General features: G+C 37.5%; 5 protein-coding genes across 9 annotated transcripts in view; 2 read left to right on the top strand and 3 right to left on the bottom strand.

Moving 5' to 3' along the window:
- LOC129792487 (STAM-binding protein-like A) overlaps nucleotides 1-15,093 on the top strand; it is a 781,560-nt gene that overhangs the window by 191,299 nt on the left and 575,168 nt on the right. The window lies entirely within an intron of this gene.
- LOC129792655 (myb-like protein V) lies at nucleotides 1,782-6,027 on the bottom strand. Of its 5 annotated transcripts, none has more exons than XR_008750822.1 (5): nucleotides 5,782-6,027; nucleotides 5,042-5,305; nucleotides 4,544-4,991; nucleotides 4,346-4,474; nucleotides 1,782-2,321 (listed from the first exon to the last, which is right to left on the bottom strand). XR_008750822.1 is itself a non-coding variant. In XM_055831964.1 (4 exons), exons 1-4 carry the CDS (start codon nucleotides 5,845-5,847, stop codon nucleotides 4,425-4,427), a joined length of 807 nt encoding a protein of 268 aa, XP_055687939.1. In that variant the 5' UTR covers nucleotides 5,848-6,027; the 3' UTR covers nucleotides 3,948-4,424. The 5 variants fall into 5 exon arrangements, 1 of the variants encoding a protein (XP_055687939.1); XR_008750830.1 differs by having other exon boundaries at nucleotides 4,544-4,970; XR_008750833.1 differs by having other exon boundaries at nucleotides 4,544-4,970; nucleotides 5,042-5,302.
- LOC129792388 (cleavage stimulation factor subunit 1) lies at nucleotides 6,096-7,649 on the bottom strand. Its single transcript, XM_055831395.1, has 2 exons — nucleotides 7,442-7,649; nucleotides 6,096-7,374 (listed from the first exon to the last, which is right to left on the bottom strand). The coding sequence occupies exons 1-2, from the start codon at nucleotides 7,504-7,506 to the stop codon at nucleotides 6,168-6,170; spliced, it is 1,272 nt and encodes a 423-aa protein (XP_055687370.1). The 5' UTR covers nucleotides 7,507-7,649; the 3' UTR covers nucleotides 6,096-6,167.
- LOC129792751 (nucleolar protein 16) lies at nucleotides 7,687-8,566 on the top strand. The gene is made up of 2 exons (XM_055832100.1): nucleotides 7,687-7,885; nucleotides 7,957-8,566. The coding sequence occupies exons 1-2, from the start codon at nucleotides 7,785-7,787 to the stop codon at nucleotides 8,471-8,473; spliced, it is 618 nt and encodes a 205-aa protein (XP_055688075.1). The 5' UTR covers nucleotides 7,687-7,784; the 3' UTR covers nucleotides 8,474-8,566.
- Nucleotides 8,483-14,979, bottom strand: LOC129792300 (elongation factor 1-alpha 2). The gene is made up of 4 exons (XM_055831212.1): nucleotides 14,796-14,979; nucleotides 10,416-11,289; nucleotides 10,148-10,353; nucleotides 8,483-10,077 (listed from the first exon to the last, which is right to left on the bottom strand). Exons 2-4 carry the CDS (start codon nucleotides 11,236-11,238, stop codon nucleotides 9,718-9,720), a joined length of 1,389 nt encoding a protein of 462 aa, XP_055687187.1. The 5' UTR covers nucleotides 11,239-11,289; nucleotides 14,796-14,979; the 3' UTR covers nucleotides 8,483-9,717.

Genomic DNA, 15,093 nt, shown 5'->3' with positions numbered 1-15,093 from the left:
CGCAGGAGGACAATACTGGTAATCGCTGCCAATTCTATGTGTATTGAGTATTGAATAGGGGGAATATCAATTACTTCAAAAGATTAACGAAAGTATACAAAGAGCGTTTTCTTTTTAAGAGAAAATTAAAGTTAAAGTTTGAGGTTAGATTAATTTATCATCCAAATGGAAATCATTCAAAAATAGACGGTTGTTATATTGTATTAAGCAGGCTCTGAACATTTTGTAGAATTCTAACGTTTGACGTTTTTAATTTTTTGATTTTTATTTTCTAATGTTTGACATTTTCCATTCATGTCAATTCTTTTCTATTTTTTTAATCCTTTACCTTTATTTTTCTTGGAAAATAGAAAAATGCACTCTTTTTATTACGATATTTATTCTATATATAAGATGTTCATTAGGATATTTCTCAGTCTGAACGTATTATTTTCGCATAATTTACGCAAATTAAATGTTTTTCTAACTTGAAAAAAGTCGAACAAAATATAAGGTTTCAAGTTCGGGCAAACATGACCAAAAGGATGGAAAAGGGTTAACGCTTAATCTAAGCGCTTGACATTTTTTTTTTAACATTTGACGTTTCTCGTCTACTTTAACGTAATTTTTGACATTTGACTAATTTTTCTAACACTCTCTGATTATTTTTTTCTAACGTTAGAATATTTTTTAAGATGTTTGAAATTCTTTAAATTTTTTTCTGTAGTTTTAAGCACCGAAATATTTTTTTTTTTCAGTAATAAAAATAAACTTAAGTTACCTGAATTTTCAGAGTGTTTAGATCCCTAAGAAAATCCTCTCTGCCTCCGTCACTCCCTATATCCATTCGTGCCCCGACCCCTCCTATCCACACCGTCAGTTTCCCATTCAAAACACTATTAAATAAAGGGATTAACATTGAAGTAAAAAATATTAGATAACTTTGGGTTTTAAAAATAAAATTCATTTAGTCACTGAAAGCGAATTTGATTAATTTGCCGTCTCATTTACTAAACCATCATCGTCGTGTTTGTGCAAGCTCAATGGGAATTTCTTTTGTGAGCTCCGTAACAATTGGCAGTCATGTGAATGGGCAGTGTGAAGTCTTAAAATACAATAACTATTTAAATTATAATATTTAAGAAATTTCATATCTTACTGCTTTTTTCGGTGCTGCTCATGAATTTTCATTGGAAAATCCATTGGGGTGCAATTAACGTATTTTTGCGAAGTTCTTGCAGGGAGAGAGAGATTCGTTGTTCCTGGCAATGATGGAATTTCCTCTCAGCAGCTTTTCTATGCTTTTATGTTGCACGACAAAAGGCATTGATCACTGCGGTTGTGGTGCTTGTTGAGCGAGTGTGGGAAAAGGTGAATTGGTGGAGGTTTGAGAATTTTTTGGGGAGGTGTGCACGACGTGAAGACACGGAAATGCGGTGTCTGATTCGAAATCTGGGTAATGACTCGTCGGGGCAACACGAGGGCAAATCCACATGACAATTGTGTGCGATCGCGACTCTCTCGCTTCTTCGCGTGTGCTGATCTTTTCGGTGGTGAAAGTGCGAGTTATCGGCAGGAGGAACGAATAAAAAAAAAATATAATGAGGAAGGTTCAAAACCTCCGTCAGAGTTCGAAATTTTTGGGTAAAGCTCATTCAAAAATCACCTTTTTTTTTCATTCTCTCGCTGTGCTTCATTAAATACAACTGGTTATATATTTTTTAGAGTCATTTATTATTAAAAATTTCATCTCTGACAATATTTATGAAGACTTCTATAGAAAAAAAATCATTTCACTCTGCTGACCTCTCGAAGGTGAAAATTTCATGATATATTAGAACATTGTACATTTTGTGTGAAAGAAACAAAACTAATATATTGCTACTTCTTCTTGTTCCCTTCCTGACTCATGCAAAATTTCAACTTCTCTCTCTCTATCAAAAAAAATCCCTCAAAACACATGTAATAAAAAAAAGAATTATTTTAAAATGTAAGTTCTTCCTCCTCCCTCAAATCATCTCTATATTATGAGAACATATTAGGTTAATGGCATTTTTCATGAACATTTCTTCCTTCCACCTCATCTATCTCGTGGGTTTTTTTTTGTATTTTTCTTGGAATAACTTTTTTTTTGCATCAGTTTTCAGTGACAAAAATTCATTGTTTTTTTTTTTACTTCTTCTTTTTTTGTTGTCCCTCTTTCACTGATTTTCCATATTTGTACGAAGACGTTAATTTATATTTCTCGGATCTCTTTTATTGTGGGGCTTATTGCTTCAGATTGTGTGGTAGTATCTGCGTAAATTTCATTTGTTTTCTTTTTTTTTGGATGCAGAGACGGGCTGTAAAAGAAATATAACAATTCCCATAAATTTTCAGTGGCAAAGAGACAAATTTTTATCAAATTAACACATTTTTTATGAGTTTTGTTGAACAAATTATTACAAATAAATTTATATATTTTTCCCTTTTCTCTATAGTAGGTACTTTCTCGTGATTATATTTATTTGTTTTATTATAATCAAGAGCAAACACCATGATTGTGCTGTTTGTTTTATTTTAAAAATGATTTTCCGTATTGAACGATTTGTTTTTCATTTTCTTTCTCAATTAAAAATATGAGAAAAATGTTTTGTTTTATACATAAAACGAAGAAAAAAAACTTGTATGGCAATAACACCTGATTTTTGTACCTATATTATCTGGTGAGACATTAAGACTTCTTCCCTCCCTATACTTATCATTCTCTCTTTCTATATTTTCATAATGAGATTTGTTTTTCTAATTTTTCTTCTCATTTTGGAAATTCACCTTACGACAAATATAAGAAGTGCTTTAATTTAATCTGTGTAGTAACAAGTGTAAATTATGAACTATTTTCTTAATATAGAAAAAAATTTACTCCTTGAATATTAATAACGTACATTAATATTTTTTCTTATCTTCTTCACTTTAATATATTTACATAAAATGTATTTCATGCTAATATACAATTTATTTATCTTTTTTCTTTTCCTTTTCTTTTGCATTGTGTAGGAAACACATAATAGTAAAGAATTTGTATTAAATGTTGAGATTTTGGAATTTTTTATTTAATAAATCGTTTTTATTAAAAAAAAATTTGATTTAGAATAATTTCCCTGCAATTTAGGATGATTTGGAAAAATATTTAAAAATCAGTAAAAATTGTAAAAAGTTTTATTTAAAATTGTTAAATTGTCAAACTTATCAAGTAAAGGGTTGATTCTGTCAAAAATCTTTTCTCTTCTTACAAATTGAGCTTTACTTCAAGATTTTGATCATTCAACTGTCGAGTAATAAAGGAAAACGAAAGATTTTAAAAAGAAATCTTTCTTAAAGCCTCTGAAGATTTTTATTATGGATTTTTCATTTTTTTCTTATTAAGAATATAAAAAAAATCAAGATATCAAATTAAAAAAATATATTTTTCATAAAATACTCAAAAGTCTTACAACTTAAGAATTGAGAGAATAGGAACGATTTTTGACAGAATCGACCGCTAAATCGTAAAAAAAATGAATTTCGTTCAATACTCTTGCAAAATTACTTTAGAAGTCTTTTAATTGTAAATTATTCGATGAAAAACTGGCTAAGATTTCAAAATTAGATCATTTTTTAAAATTATTTTCTGTAATTCTTTTAAAGTTTTCAGTAGATCTGTTACATTAATTGGTTATAGCGCTTCAACTTCATTTGTCACTCCCAAAACACTAAGTGAAGCAGGTTCGAGTCCCAACGTTGTAGAATTTGTTTTTGTTACAGGTGTTTTCATCTGTAGTTTTTTTGCAATTATTTCCATTCAGAATTAAGATTTTCTTGTAAGTAAACGTTTTAATGTTAAATTGGCTTTAGATTCTTCACTCTTAAGTTGCAGTTTATTCTGAACAAGCCTTCAATTTCTTTTTCAATAAAAAGAAATTCATTTCGCGTATTAAAAGCTAAAAATATCATTTTAATTCATTTATTTGTTAACAAATTCCAGATTTTGATCCACAAAAATGCTCTCATTACAGAAATCAAAATATTTACTTCAAAATTCGACCAATTTATTGGTTTTCTAAATATTTTCTTTTTTGAAAACTTTAATCTCAACTTTTGGCAGTATATTGGCACATTCACTAAACTATTACGTGCTTCTTATACAACTACTCCAAAATTACCTTCATTACTTGTCAATTAAATTTAATATAGAAAAAGAACTTTTATTTCTATGCGAACTTATCCCGAATTAAATATTCTGGGGGGTGTCAAAGTTGATTTTTTGTATTAAAAAAAAAATATATAGGAGGGTCAAAAAAATTAATAAAAAAAATTCACAGAAAATAAATGAGAAAATCTTCCTTACATTTTTTTCTTTTCTTTTCAGTTGGATCTGTGTGTTGTTGATGGATTGTAATTTACGGGGGTTGTTTTTGCAACTTCCTCTAGGGTGCTGCAACCTCCTCAGTGGGTTTCGGAGATATTTTCGGTTCACCTAAAATGTGGGGAAAATCATTAAAATTTGCTTTTCTTCCGGGAAAGAAGAGAAAAGTGATAAACTTACAAGATTCAACAGCATCTGTCTGATCTTTCTTCTCTGGAGTAGCTTTCGGTGTTGTATCATCTGGTGCCTTTGATTCTGGCGTATCTGTCTTGGCGTCCTTCGTTGTCTCCTCAGGTTTCTTCTCCTCTGTCGCAGCTACAACAGGTGCTGATTCAGTTTTCTGTGTCACAGACTCCGTATTTGCACTCTTCTCCTCCTTCTTCTCCGCCGCAACTGCATCAACTTCCATCTTCTCGGGACTCTTGTTATTGGTCACTGTTTCAACTTTCTTCTCCTCGACCTTTGCGTCAGTTTCATCATTTTCCTTTGTATCTGCCTTCTTCTCATCAGACTTCTCATCAACTTTGTCATCCACTTTGGCGGGAGTTTCTGACTCCGTGGCTTTCTCCGTGTTGTTCTCTTCTGTCTTCTCCTCCTCACTCTTTTCCTGCAAAAAAGACGTTTTGCTCTTGAATTTCTTTCAAAAAAACATTTAAAATTTAATTTTTGGGATCTTACCTCAACGACTTCCTCGTGATTTTCCAGCTTCTTCGGACGTCCACGTCGCCCACTTGTGGGGGTAGCTGGAGTGTTGCGTGCTTTCTTGGCTGGTGGTGGCGTTGACACATCCTTTGTCGATGGTGTGGAAGCTTTGGAGCTTGAGCGGGTTCTGCGTCCACCCTCCAATTCAATATTTCCTCCCATTGTCTTCAGCAGTTGCTCACTCTCTGCCTGTGCTCGCTCCAGCCCTGTCTTCCTCTTACTTGGAGTCTTCTTGGGCTGCTGCAAAATTAAAACATTTCTTATTTTATCATTGAGATTTCCATTGTTTTGGGATTTCCCTCCTTTTTTGCAAAAGTGAGGTTATGTTGCGGATACCAAAACAGCGCGAATGACCTTCGCCGTTCGGGGCGTTCAGGCACACACACACAATCACACGCATACTCAGATAAATCGCACACACACATACCAACTTGGCCTGTATTTGCAATAGGTGTGAAGAGTAAACAAGAATGAAGCATCATGTTTCACCGATGAGGTGGTGTAAACATGCATGAAACATCACAGCACGCACACAAACGAAGAGGGAGGCGAAGAAAAAAAAAGCGAGGAATTTTATGCGCCAACACCGAAGCCACGCGTTTTTTCACCTCAATTGCACAATATTTGACATGGCGTGCCGTGAAAATGATTGGAGATTTCATAGGGAAATGAGGTCAGATGCGTAGATGTGGCGGAAATGTTGGGTTTTTGCTTACCGGCGGGGTCTTTTCTAACTTGTCATTCTCCTCCACCTTCGGACTGGCTGGCTGTGCTTCTGACATCTTTTCCGCGCACTTTTACAACTCTATCGCACAGAATAACACTGAAATTCTCTTCACGGAACACTTACAGCGCTTCTTGAGATGTTTTCGGGGCGATGCAATAGCAATAAAATGGTGATTTATGCAAAAATATCTGCCCGCACGGACGCGCACGCAAACACCAATAAAACGTCAAAACTCAATATGGCGGCGTTGCGTCTATCACGTGACCGTCACATTTTGGCGGGGAAATTCAAAACAACCAAAAATTTTGATAATACATCAATTTTTTGTATTTTGTCCTCAAATACATGAAAATGCAGCGGAAAATTGGGGGAAATTTAGTGTGTATTGGAGCGTCGGAACCAGAAGCGTGCCCTGTAGTCATCGGAGCAGGTGAGGAATGCCGGATGGGTGGGGGAGTGGATGATGTAGCGAACTGGGCCGTTGTGGCCGAGCGACATGAGATGCAAACGTGAAGCATTCCGGGAGTTCCATGAGCACAGGGACGTTGTGGCTTCGTCGGGGAAGAGAACGTAGTCTTCGGTGTGATTGAAGACAGCCTGAGTGCTGTGCTCCTGCTTCCCAGTCGTCCCGGCACCCGTGTAGGCAATCAAACAACGACTAGTACTCAATTCCCAGAGCTTCACGAGGGAATCCTTTCCCGATGACAGGAGATACTTTCCATTCTTGGAGAATGCCACAGAACACACCTCAGCCCCATCGTGGGCAGCTGAGAAGGTATTAACGCATCTCCCGCTGACTCCATCCCAGATCTTTATGGCCCCATCGAGACTTCCGGATGCAAAGAGTTTAGCTGTTTGGGCGTATTTGACGCAGGAGATCCCACTTCGGTGCTGCTGCGATGGGATTGCACTCACAAAGCACTGCGACGTGGCCACATCGTACACCCGGAGGACATGGTGATCAGTCCCAACGACCAGATAATCCCCCAATGGGTGGAAGGATAAGCAACGCACGGGCTCGCAATCCGTAAGGATCTTATGGGCTTTCTTCACGGAAGCCTTGGAGATGTCAAAGAGCTTCACGGAGCAATCTCTGGAGCCAGAAGCGAGGATTTGCTCCTTCGGATGGAACTCCAGGAAAGCCACTTCATCTGTGTGATCGTATAATGTTCGAATAACTGGATGCCCCTGCTGCTCACGCCCTGGATCGAGATCTTCCGGTGCTGACTTGGCCAGCATACGATCAACATCGAGAATCTTGATACTTGCATCTACACTTCCCGTCGCCACGAGCTGCCCGTCGAAGCTGAATGCTCCAGCACGGCAAGCCTGCTTGTGGGATGTCACATAGGCTGTCTCATAGGAAGCTGGCTCCGGTGCCAGACTGGAGCCTTCTGTCTCAAATTCCAAATCAATTCCACATGCAATTTCATCGTAGTTATTCTCACGCTTTGTTGCCTCATCCTGCAATCCCTGCACAACTACATTGAGGAGACGATCACTCGGTGGACATGGTGGGTCAGCACGTACCATTGTGGACAGCTCCACGGCTAAATTGTGATATCCATCGTAGAATAATTGGCTGAAAAAAAAGGGAAAACTTTTTGTGAAAATTCACCGGCAGACTTATCTCAATCATTTTTTTTTACCTTATTATAAGTCGATATAGGAGCTCCCTATTCTTCAGTGTACTTCCTGTGTACATTATATCCATCTTTCCTTCACTTGCAAACGCTTTGTTTCACTCTTGATGCGTATTTCTTGAGAAAAACCCGAGAAAATTGAGAAAACTCCTTGATTTGGAAGCTTTATTTTTATTTTGGGTTGTGTCGAAAATGTCAAAGCCTCCTCTTCCTGTCAACAGCGCCACCAAGTGGAGAAATTCAAACTTGACGTTTCAAATGTAAACAAAAACACGTGCGTTTATTTTCTGTTTTTGCAAAAATTCTTTCAATTTAAATTGATAAATTTGATTAAGATAGTGCAAGAAAAATGGTGAAAGTAAGGAAACAAAGGAGGAAGAAGACGTATAATTATTCTGCCAACCGGAAGCGTATGAATAAGAAGCAGAAAAAGGATGGAACGATAAGATGGTTAGAATTTCAAGAATTTGCTCTTTTGATTGTTTTTGGAGTTAAATTTTGTTGTTTTTCCTCATCCCTAGTCCGGAAGTGGAAGATGCATGGCAAAAGAACCAACCAGTGAGCAAGAATTTCCGCAATATGGGACTATCGAGTGATCCAAATGCTGCAATACCCTTCCGGAAGACGCAGAGGGAACGTGTCCGGATAATCCAGGAGAATCTGAGTCAGGGAATAATTCCGCATGAAATAAATTCCAATGCCCTCGCCCCGGAGGAGGGGAAGAAGAAGAAGACAAAGAAACGTCCTCCGAAGGGATTTGTGGCGAAGAAATTGGAGGAGAATGCCAATGCGCCGCGTGAGAGTGGATTCCGCTTCTCTAAAGGTCAGGAAAGTCTCATTTCTTACTACCTCGATAAGTATCAGTTGAACTACCGCGCCATGGTGAATGATCGCAAGAACATTGAGCAGGAGACGTGGAAGCAATTGCGGAGGAAAATACGGAAATTTCTCACGATTCAGGAGCACGTTGATAAGTACCTCAAAGCCAGGAACCTCGAAAGGTTGAGCCTTGAAGAGGAGACAGATGATTCAGATTGACGAGATACATTTGTTCAAGCCTCTTTTTAATTGTTTTTTTTATCATCATTTTCTTTGTAATTGATTATGTCACATACATACATTTAAATTGGATTCCAGAGAGTTTTTTTATTTGAATTTTTTGAGATTTATTTTCTTTCCTGCCCTGGTGGGGCAAACATTTAGGAAGATATATTTGAAATAGGGGAGATGGGGTTTGTGGTGTTCTTCTGAATTACTTCTCAGCATTAATGCTCATTTGATGTTTATAATTATTACATAATTTTTCAGGAAACAACTTTTCACATTCTAATAATTCATTCCAATTTTTCTTTTAAAATCAATACTACAATAATTTCTTTTTTTTTAATATATTTTGTTAAAACCTTGCTTAAATAGAAATATTCTCGACCATTTTGCTCATTTCACAAGCATCACAACGTTTTCCAAGGGATGTCTTTCATTCTCTCTCTCTCGTCTCAACTTCTCTTCTATCCGTGTCTTTTATAAGGATGCAGTGATGATTGAGGATATGAAGGGATGATGAGGATGATGCATTAAAGGGTTGAAAGTTTCTCTTTTTCTTTGTGCACGGAAGACAACCCACATTTTGCGGGTTAATTCTTGAGGGTTTTTCTTCGTTTTTCCCTCGCAATAAATGCATTTATTATCTCGGTGTGAGTGCCTGGAGGGATCCAGGGCAGGGGGGATGAATGTGAGGGATTTATGGGATTTATTTCCCAGATAGATACACAGAGGGTTGCTGTGGAAGTTTCCCTCCCTTTCCACGTCCGTTTGGGGATGATTTTCTTCATTTAACTTCTTCTTCACTCTCTCCTCCTGGGGGTAATGGATGGATGGATAGTTGTTGTGTGCGGAAGAAGAGATGAAAAGTGGGGGTTGGGGTGGATCTGTGGTTAGCATTGCAATGTAGCACAACCGGATGTGGCTATTCTAATAGCTGTTGTGGCAGCTACAGGGTGCGGAATGAGATATTGATGGTGCGGTGCGAGGATGTGGTTGGGGCTTTTCCTGCGGAAAGCCTTGCGGTGGTGCCGAAACATATGGGAGGAATGTAAGAGTGTGAGGATTTTGGGTTTCCCGGTGCTTTTCTCATCATCCCCGTGGACACTTGCGAATGATGCAACGGTCAAGTAGATGTAGTAGATGATGGCTTGAGAGACAATAGCAGCAATAGTGTCTAATAATTGTTTGTTGCTTGAGTATTTGAGTGTGGTTGCATTGATGAATGAGGGGCCCTCTAGTTATTTCTTCTTCTGGGCCTTCTCGGCGGCCTTTGTGACCTTGCCAGTGGTGGTCTCTTTGAAATTCACCGACTTTATCACACCCACTGCCACCGTTTGACGCATATCACGCACCGCAAAACGCCCCAGGGGTGGAAATTCCGAGAAACTCTCCACGCACAGGGGCTTGGTTGGCACGAGATTCACAATTGCAGCATCACCGGATTTGATGGCCTTCGGGTTGACTTCGGTGGTCTTCCCGGAGCGACGGTCACACTTTTCCTTGATCTCGGCGAATTTGCACGCAATGTGGGCTGTGTGGCAATCCAAGACGGGTGTGTAGCCATCAGCAATCTGACCAGGATGATTGAGCACAATCACCTGGAAAGGAACAAACAAAACATCCTTTAAAACTCCCAAAGACGAAAAATTAAGAATTTCAATCATTTACCTGAGCTGTAAAATCAGCTGCAGCCTTCGGTGGTTGATTCTTGGAATCCCCAGCTACGTAGCCACGACGAAGTTCCTTTACGGAGACATTCTTGACGTTGAAGCCAACATTGTCACCGGGCATTGCTTCAGCTAGAGCCTCATGATGCATCTCAACGGATTTCACTTCAGTTGTTAGATTCACCGGAGCAAAGACAACGACCATCCCTGAAAGACACTCAACAATCAGCTCCTTGCTCCCATTAAACAATCAATATAGATTAACAAACCTGGCTTAAGGATGCCCGTCTCAACTCGGCCAACGGGAACAGTTCCAATCCCACCGATCTTGTAGACATCCTGCAGCGGCAGACGAAGGGGTTTATCGGTGGGGCGTGATGGTGGCAAGATAGCATCAAGAGCATCAATGAGGGTCTTCCCCTCAACTTTCCCCTCTTTGCGATCAATAGACCATCCCTTGAACCACGGCATCTTCTCACTAACTTCCAGCATATTGTCCCCATGCCACCCGCTAATGGGCACAAAAGCCACAGCTGCGGGATTGTAGCCAATCTTCTTGATGTACGACGACACCTCCTTCTTAATCTCCTCGTAGCGAGCCTCATGGTATGGTGGCTCAGTTGAATCCATCTTATTCACCCCCACAATGAGTTGCTTCACCCCCAGAGTAAATGCCAACAAGGCGTGCTCACGCGTCTGCCCATTCTTGGAGATTCCCGCCTCGAATTCCCCCGTTCCCGCGGCAACAATCAACACAGCGCAATCAGCCTGAGACGTCCCCGTGATCATGTTCTTGATGAAATCCCTGTGCCCAGGAGCATCGATGATGGTGATGTAGTACTTGGCTGTCTCGAACTTCCACAGGGCAATATCAATGGTGATACCACGCTCACGCTCAGCCTTCAGCTTATCCAGCACCCAGGCATACTTGAAGGAGCCCTTGCCCATCTCCTGGGCTTCCTTCTCGAACTTCTCAATCGTGCGCTTATCAATGCCGCCGCACTTGTAGATCAAATGGCCCGTGGTTGTGGACTTACCGGAGTCCACATGGCCAATCACCACGATGTTGATATGGATCTTTTCCTTGCCCATCTTCAGGTGGGAGATGCCTTCCTCGCGCGAAGATCTCAGAGATTGTTCTTACTGCAAAAATGTTTGATTTGATGAGAATTTATGTATTAGATTTGATTAGAGCTTCAATAAAGAATTTAATATTCATAAAAGCTTTTGATTTAATTTGAAATCTTAAAAGCTTATTTTATTGACGTCATGATTGCAATGCCTTGAGCTAAAAAATCTCAATTAATGTGAGGAAAACCACTCGCAATATACATTAAAAAATACATTAAAATAATTAACTATCTGTATTAAAAAAATCAACTTTATCCATCCCAACAGAATACGCGATTCATTGACATGATTAAAATTAAAATTAAAAAAGATAATTTTGAAAAATAGTACTATTGGTGCATTTTATCCCCTACCTATTTATAAAGCTTTTAGCATAAATATATATATATTTTTTCCCAGAATTGTAGAGCTATGAGCTTTTGGTGAATGTTTTTTGTATTTTATTCAATGAAAATTTCCACAAAAAATCTTTCAAAAGTTATCCAAGAAAATGCTTTTAAAGTCAATCAAAATTAAAAGCGTGAGAAAAGTTCTTATCTTTATTGATATTCTGGAGCTTTCTGCTATTAAGGATCGAAAGTATATAAATATTAATTTTAAAATTAAATTTAATAGCTCTTCAGCAATATTCTTTTACAACCTTTCTTCTACAGAAATAAACAATTTATTTCTTAATTTATTGATTACAAACTAACGGACGATTTTCAGATAACTTAAATAGTTTTTCTGTAAAGTTGTGTTTTTAGATGTAATATTTACTTAATGTATTTTTGCTGTTGTTTTAACCAACGTTAAATTAAGATCATTAATGTATTTTTGTGTTAAAGATAGAAAAAAAAGAAAAGTTTTTAAAAGAATATTGCTGAAGAACTATAAAATTTAATTACAAAATTAATATTTACATACATATATCAAACCTTAATGAAAGAAAGCTCTAGACGATCAATAAAAATAATAGCTTTTTGCGGTTTTAATTGAGTTTTAAATCATTTTCTTGGATAACTTTTAAATGATTTTTAGTGAATATCTTTGTTAAATAAAATACGAAACTTTTTTCGTTATTTAAGGAGGTGAAACTGCTTTTTAAAATATTTTTTCTGCATTAAAATACTCCTTTAAACGTTTTAAAATTCCCTTTCTAAAATTTTTTAATGTAATTTTTAGCATGAAAATAATTTATTTTGACCTCCAAAGAAAAACTTAAAGAGTTTAATGTTTTAAGAGGTTGTACCCTTTTTGTACAAATTACATGTTGGCAATAAGAAATAGTAGTGATTAACTTTTAGCTGTGATTCTTTCTTCAATTTTATATGTATAAATTTAATCACAATCTAAAAGAAAAGCTCATATAAAAAGCTTAAAAGTCTTATTTTCCATTAAATAGGAAAAACAAGTCTGCAGGATCTGCAAGAAAATCGTAGAACAGGAAAATTTCCTACAAAATTGAATAATGAAAATCTTATGTCTTATAAGGAAACGGAAGAAATTATTTTATGGGAATTTAACTATTCCACTTTACCCCTTCATAACATTTCCTATTGATAGAAGCACAAACCAAGGCAAATATGAGGAAAAGTTTTTGATATTTTACTGAAATTAAATTTACCATCTTCTCGAAAATTAAAGAGAAATATTGAATATTCATTGAATATTATCTCTTTAGCGACTAAAATTCGAGTGAATTCTCATGACGAAGCTTTCATTTCAATTTTCAAAGTATTTTCAAAGTCCAAAAGTTACTTTAAAACTTAATTCCGTCCAATTAAAATCAATAGAAACCTTCAATTAAGTCAATTGCATATTAAAATTGATTCTTTCACTTCCGATAAGAATTTAAATAAATTAAAAGAAGGAAAATATGATGAAGTTCCATTTAAATAAAACATTTCCCAGAAGGGTAGCTAATTAAAAGTTACGAAAGTTCAAAAAGTTCATAATATTCAATCATCAAACATAAATTATAATTAATTAATCATCAAAAGCTTCCATTTATTTTATTGCAAATTGCAAAGTTTCCCAACTAATTTTCCCTCCTCCAAAACCACTTTTTTATGTCTTTTTCCCTACCGATAGTTAATTGCAATGGAAATGGGAATTCGCGGAAAAGTCTCAGAAGAGAGGTCAGCAAGGGAAGAAATGTAGAAAATTTGTGAACAAATAACATGGAGCTTGTTAGCGTAAGCTTTTTTCCCAGAATGTCTGATGATGTGATTTTTTTTGCATGCCCTTTAACATTTTCCTTGAAAAGGGATTACATCCTACAAAGTCATTCTCTTTTCACGAAAGTTTGCGGAAGTTTTCGTCCAAATAAAAAAAAATCTGTGAGAAGAGAAAACTTTTTTCGCAAACTGGAAAATTTTCCTTTATAAAACAAGAGTTTTCTGTGTGTGGAAAATCATTTAAATGGGCGCCATGCCTGCAATGAAGATACCGCGAATTCACTTCCAAAAATACTCATTGAAAGGGATTTTTTTTGTTCCTCTTCTCGCCATGTCGCCAGCCTCTCTCTGATGCACGAATGCAAATTTTATTTTTGGAAATTAAGAAGAACAAACGTGAGATGTGCAAAATTGCTGCAACGTTCGCGTGCAACTTTTGCAACCTATAGAATTTCTTTTGTTAAAAATGAGGCTTAAAAGGAAAATTTATGTGAGTTTTTCCACAAAGTTTGGTCTCTTTTTTTTCACCCAGTTGGGGGTGGAAGGGGTACGGTAAAAGGGGAGGAAATTGATTTGGCAAATGGCGTCTACGGAGAACCGGCGTGCCACCCACTGCTGAGCCACCCACCACCCCAAAATTCCTCACCTTTTGCAGAGAGAGAGAGAGAGAGAAAGAGAGAGAGCTTTGTGGTCTGAGTTTAGGGGGAATCTCATTGCATTTTCTTTGCGATGATGATGAAAAAAGAATCACCTGAAAATTTTCACACACACGCCCCAAGGGAGGGAGGGTTTGTGTGGGGGTGACGATAAAATTATTTGCAAGTGGGGTAGAAAATGCCGAATAAGATGGAAAATGTGGTGGAAAAGCATGAAAAGAATTTTTCCATTTGATGAAGGAAATACAAAAGAATAAAATCCATGTGGAAGGTTTTTTGCTGGGATATTCAAGAAAAGAAGCTCAGTTTGTGGTGAAAATCAATGATTTCCGGGAGGAAAAAAGAAAGGATTTTCTCACGCAATTTTCTTCACCCCACGTTTTCCGCAAATACCCACAAAAATCCCGTCGGAAATGCATTTCTCCCACAATCTCTCTCTTCTATTGGAAAGATGAGGAAAATTCGGGGAAATTCCTTCATTTTTGGGGAGGAAAATCGCCTCAAGATTAGCGGAAAATGCAGATTTTTCCATGAAAATTTCATCCCAAGATGGAAGCCGGCATTTTCTTGTGAGAAAATTTTCCGCCAGACACCCCAGCCCTTTTCCCAGAAGATTTTCCACAATTTCCTCATCAGGAGAATTTTTTCTCCCACGCAAAAGGAACAAAGGGATGGAACTTTAATTAAGGAAGGAAGACAATACCTCTTGGGGATGTACAAAGGATGCCGTAATGGAGTCACCAGGAACAGCCACACAAAATTTTCCAACGGAAGAGTCCACAAAACCAGCGAGAGCTTCCACTCACCACGAGCACGTACGAACGAAAGAACAGATTTTTCACTCGCGCTCTTGCCACGGAGGTGCTCCTGCGCTTTGATACTCCCCGGGAATGGTCGACAACCACCCGATCGATAAATAGATTTCCCAACTACACAGCGGTGGTTGTCTTTCCTTGCTCATCTCTCCATCTCACGGTGAGCGTGGGGAGTCACAGGATGCA

This window comes from Lutzomyia longipalpis, chromosome 1 (assembly GCF_024334085.1).
Source record: "Lutzomyia longipalpis isolate SR_M1_2022 chromosome 1, ASM2433408v1".
Taxonomy (NCBI): Eukaryota; Metazoa; Arthropoda; class Insecta; order Diptera; family Psychodidae; genus Lutzomyia; species Lutzomyia longipalpis.
The sequence above is the reverse complement of the archived record's forward strand: the minus strand, read 5'-3'. Positions and strand labels throughout refer to the sequence as shown.

Excerpts from the sequence above, each read along its gene's own strand:
- LOC129792300 (XM_055831212.1), bottom strand. The coding sequence starts at position 11,238 with ATGGGCAAGGAAAAGATCCATATCAACATCGTGGTGATTGGCCATGTG. Across the intron at positions 10,354-10,415 it reads GACGGGCATCCTTAAGCCAG|GGATGGTCGTTGTCTTTGCT; the intron begins GTTTGTTAATCT and ends AGTGTCTTTCAG. Across the intron at positions 10,078-10,147 it reads CAGCTGATTTTACAGCTCAG|GTGATTGTGCTCAATCATCC; the intron begins GTAAATGATTGA and ends GTTCCTTTCCAG.
- LOC129792388 (XM_055831395.1), bottom strand. The coding sequence starts at position 7,506 with ATGGATATAATGTACACAGGAAGTACACTGAAGAATAGGGAGCTCCTA. Across the intron at positions 7,375-7,441 it reads CTATATCGACTTATAATAAG|CCAATTATTCTACGATGGAT; the intron begins GTAAAAAAAAAT and ends CTTTTTTTTCAG.
- LOC129792655 (XM_055831964.1), bottom strand. The coding sequence starts at position 5,847 with ATGTCAGAAGCACAGCCAGCCAGTCCGAAGGTGGAGGAGAATGACAAG. Across the intron at positions 5,306-5,781 it reads AGTTAGAAAAGACCCCGCCG|CAGCCCAAGAAGACTCCAAG; the intron begins GTAAGCAAAAAC and ends TTAATTTTGCAG. Across the intron at positions 4,475-4,543 it reads GACAGATGCTGTTGAATCTT|GTGAACCGAAAATATCTCCG; the intron begins GTAAGTTTATCA and ends CCCACATTTTAG.
- LOC129792751 (XM_055832100.1), top strand. The coding sequence starts at position 7,785 with ATGGTGAAAGTAAGGAAACAAAGGAGGAAGAAGACGTATAATTATTCT. Across the intron at positions 7,886-7,956 it reads AAGGATGGAACGATAAGATG|TCCGGAAGTGGAAGATGCAT; the intron begins GTTAGAATTTCA and ends CCTCATCCCTAG.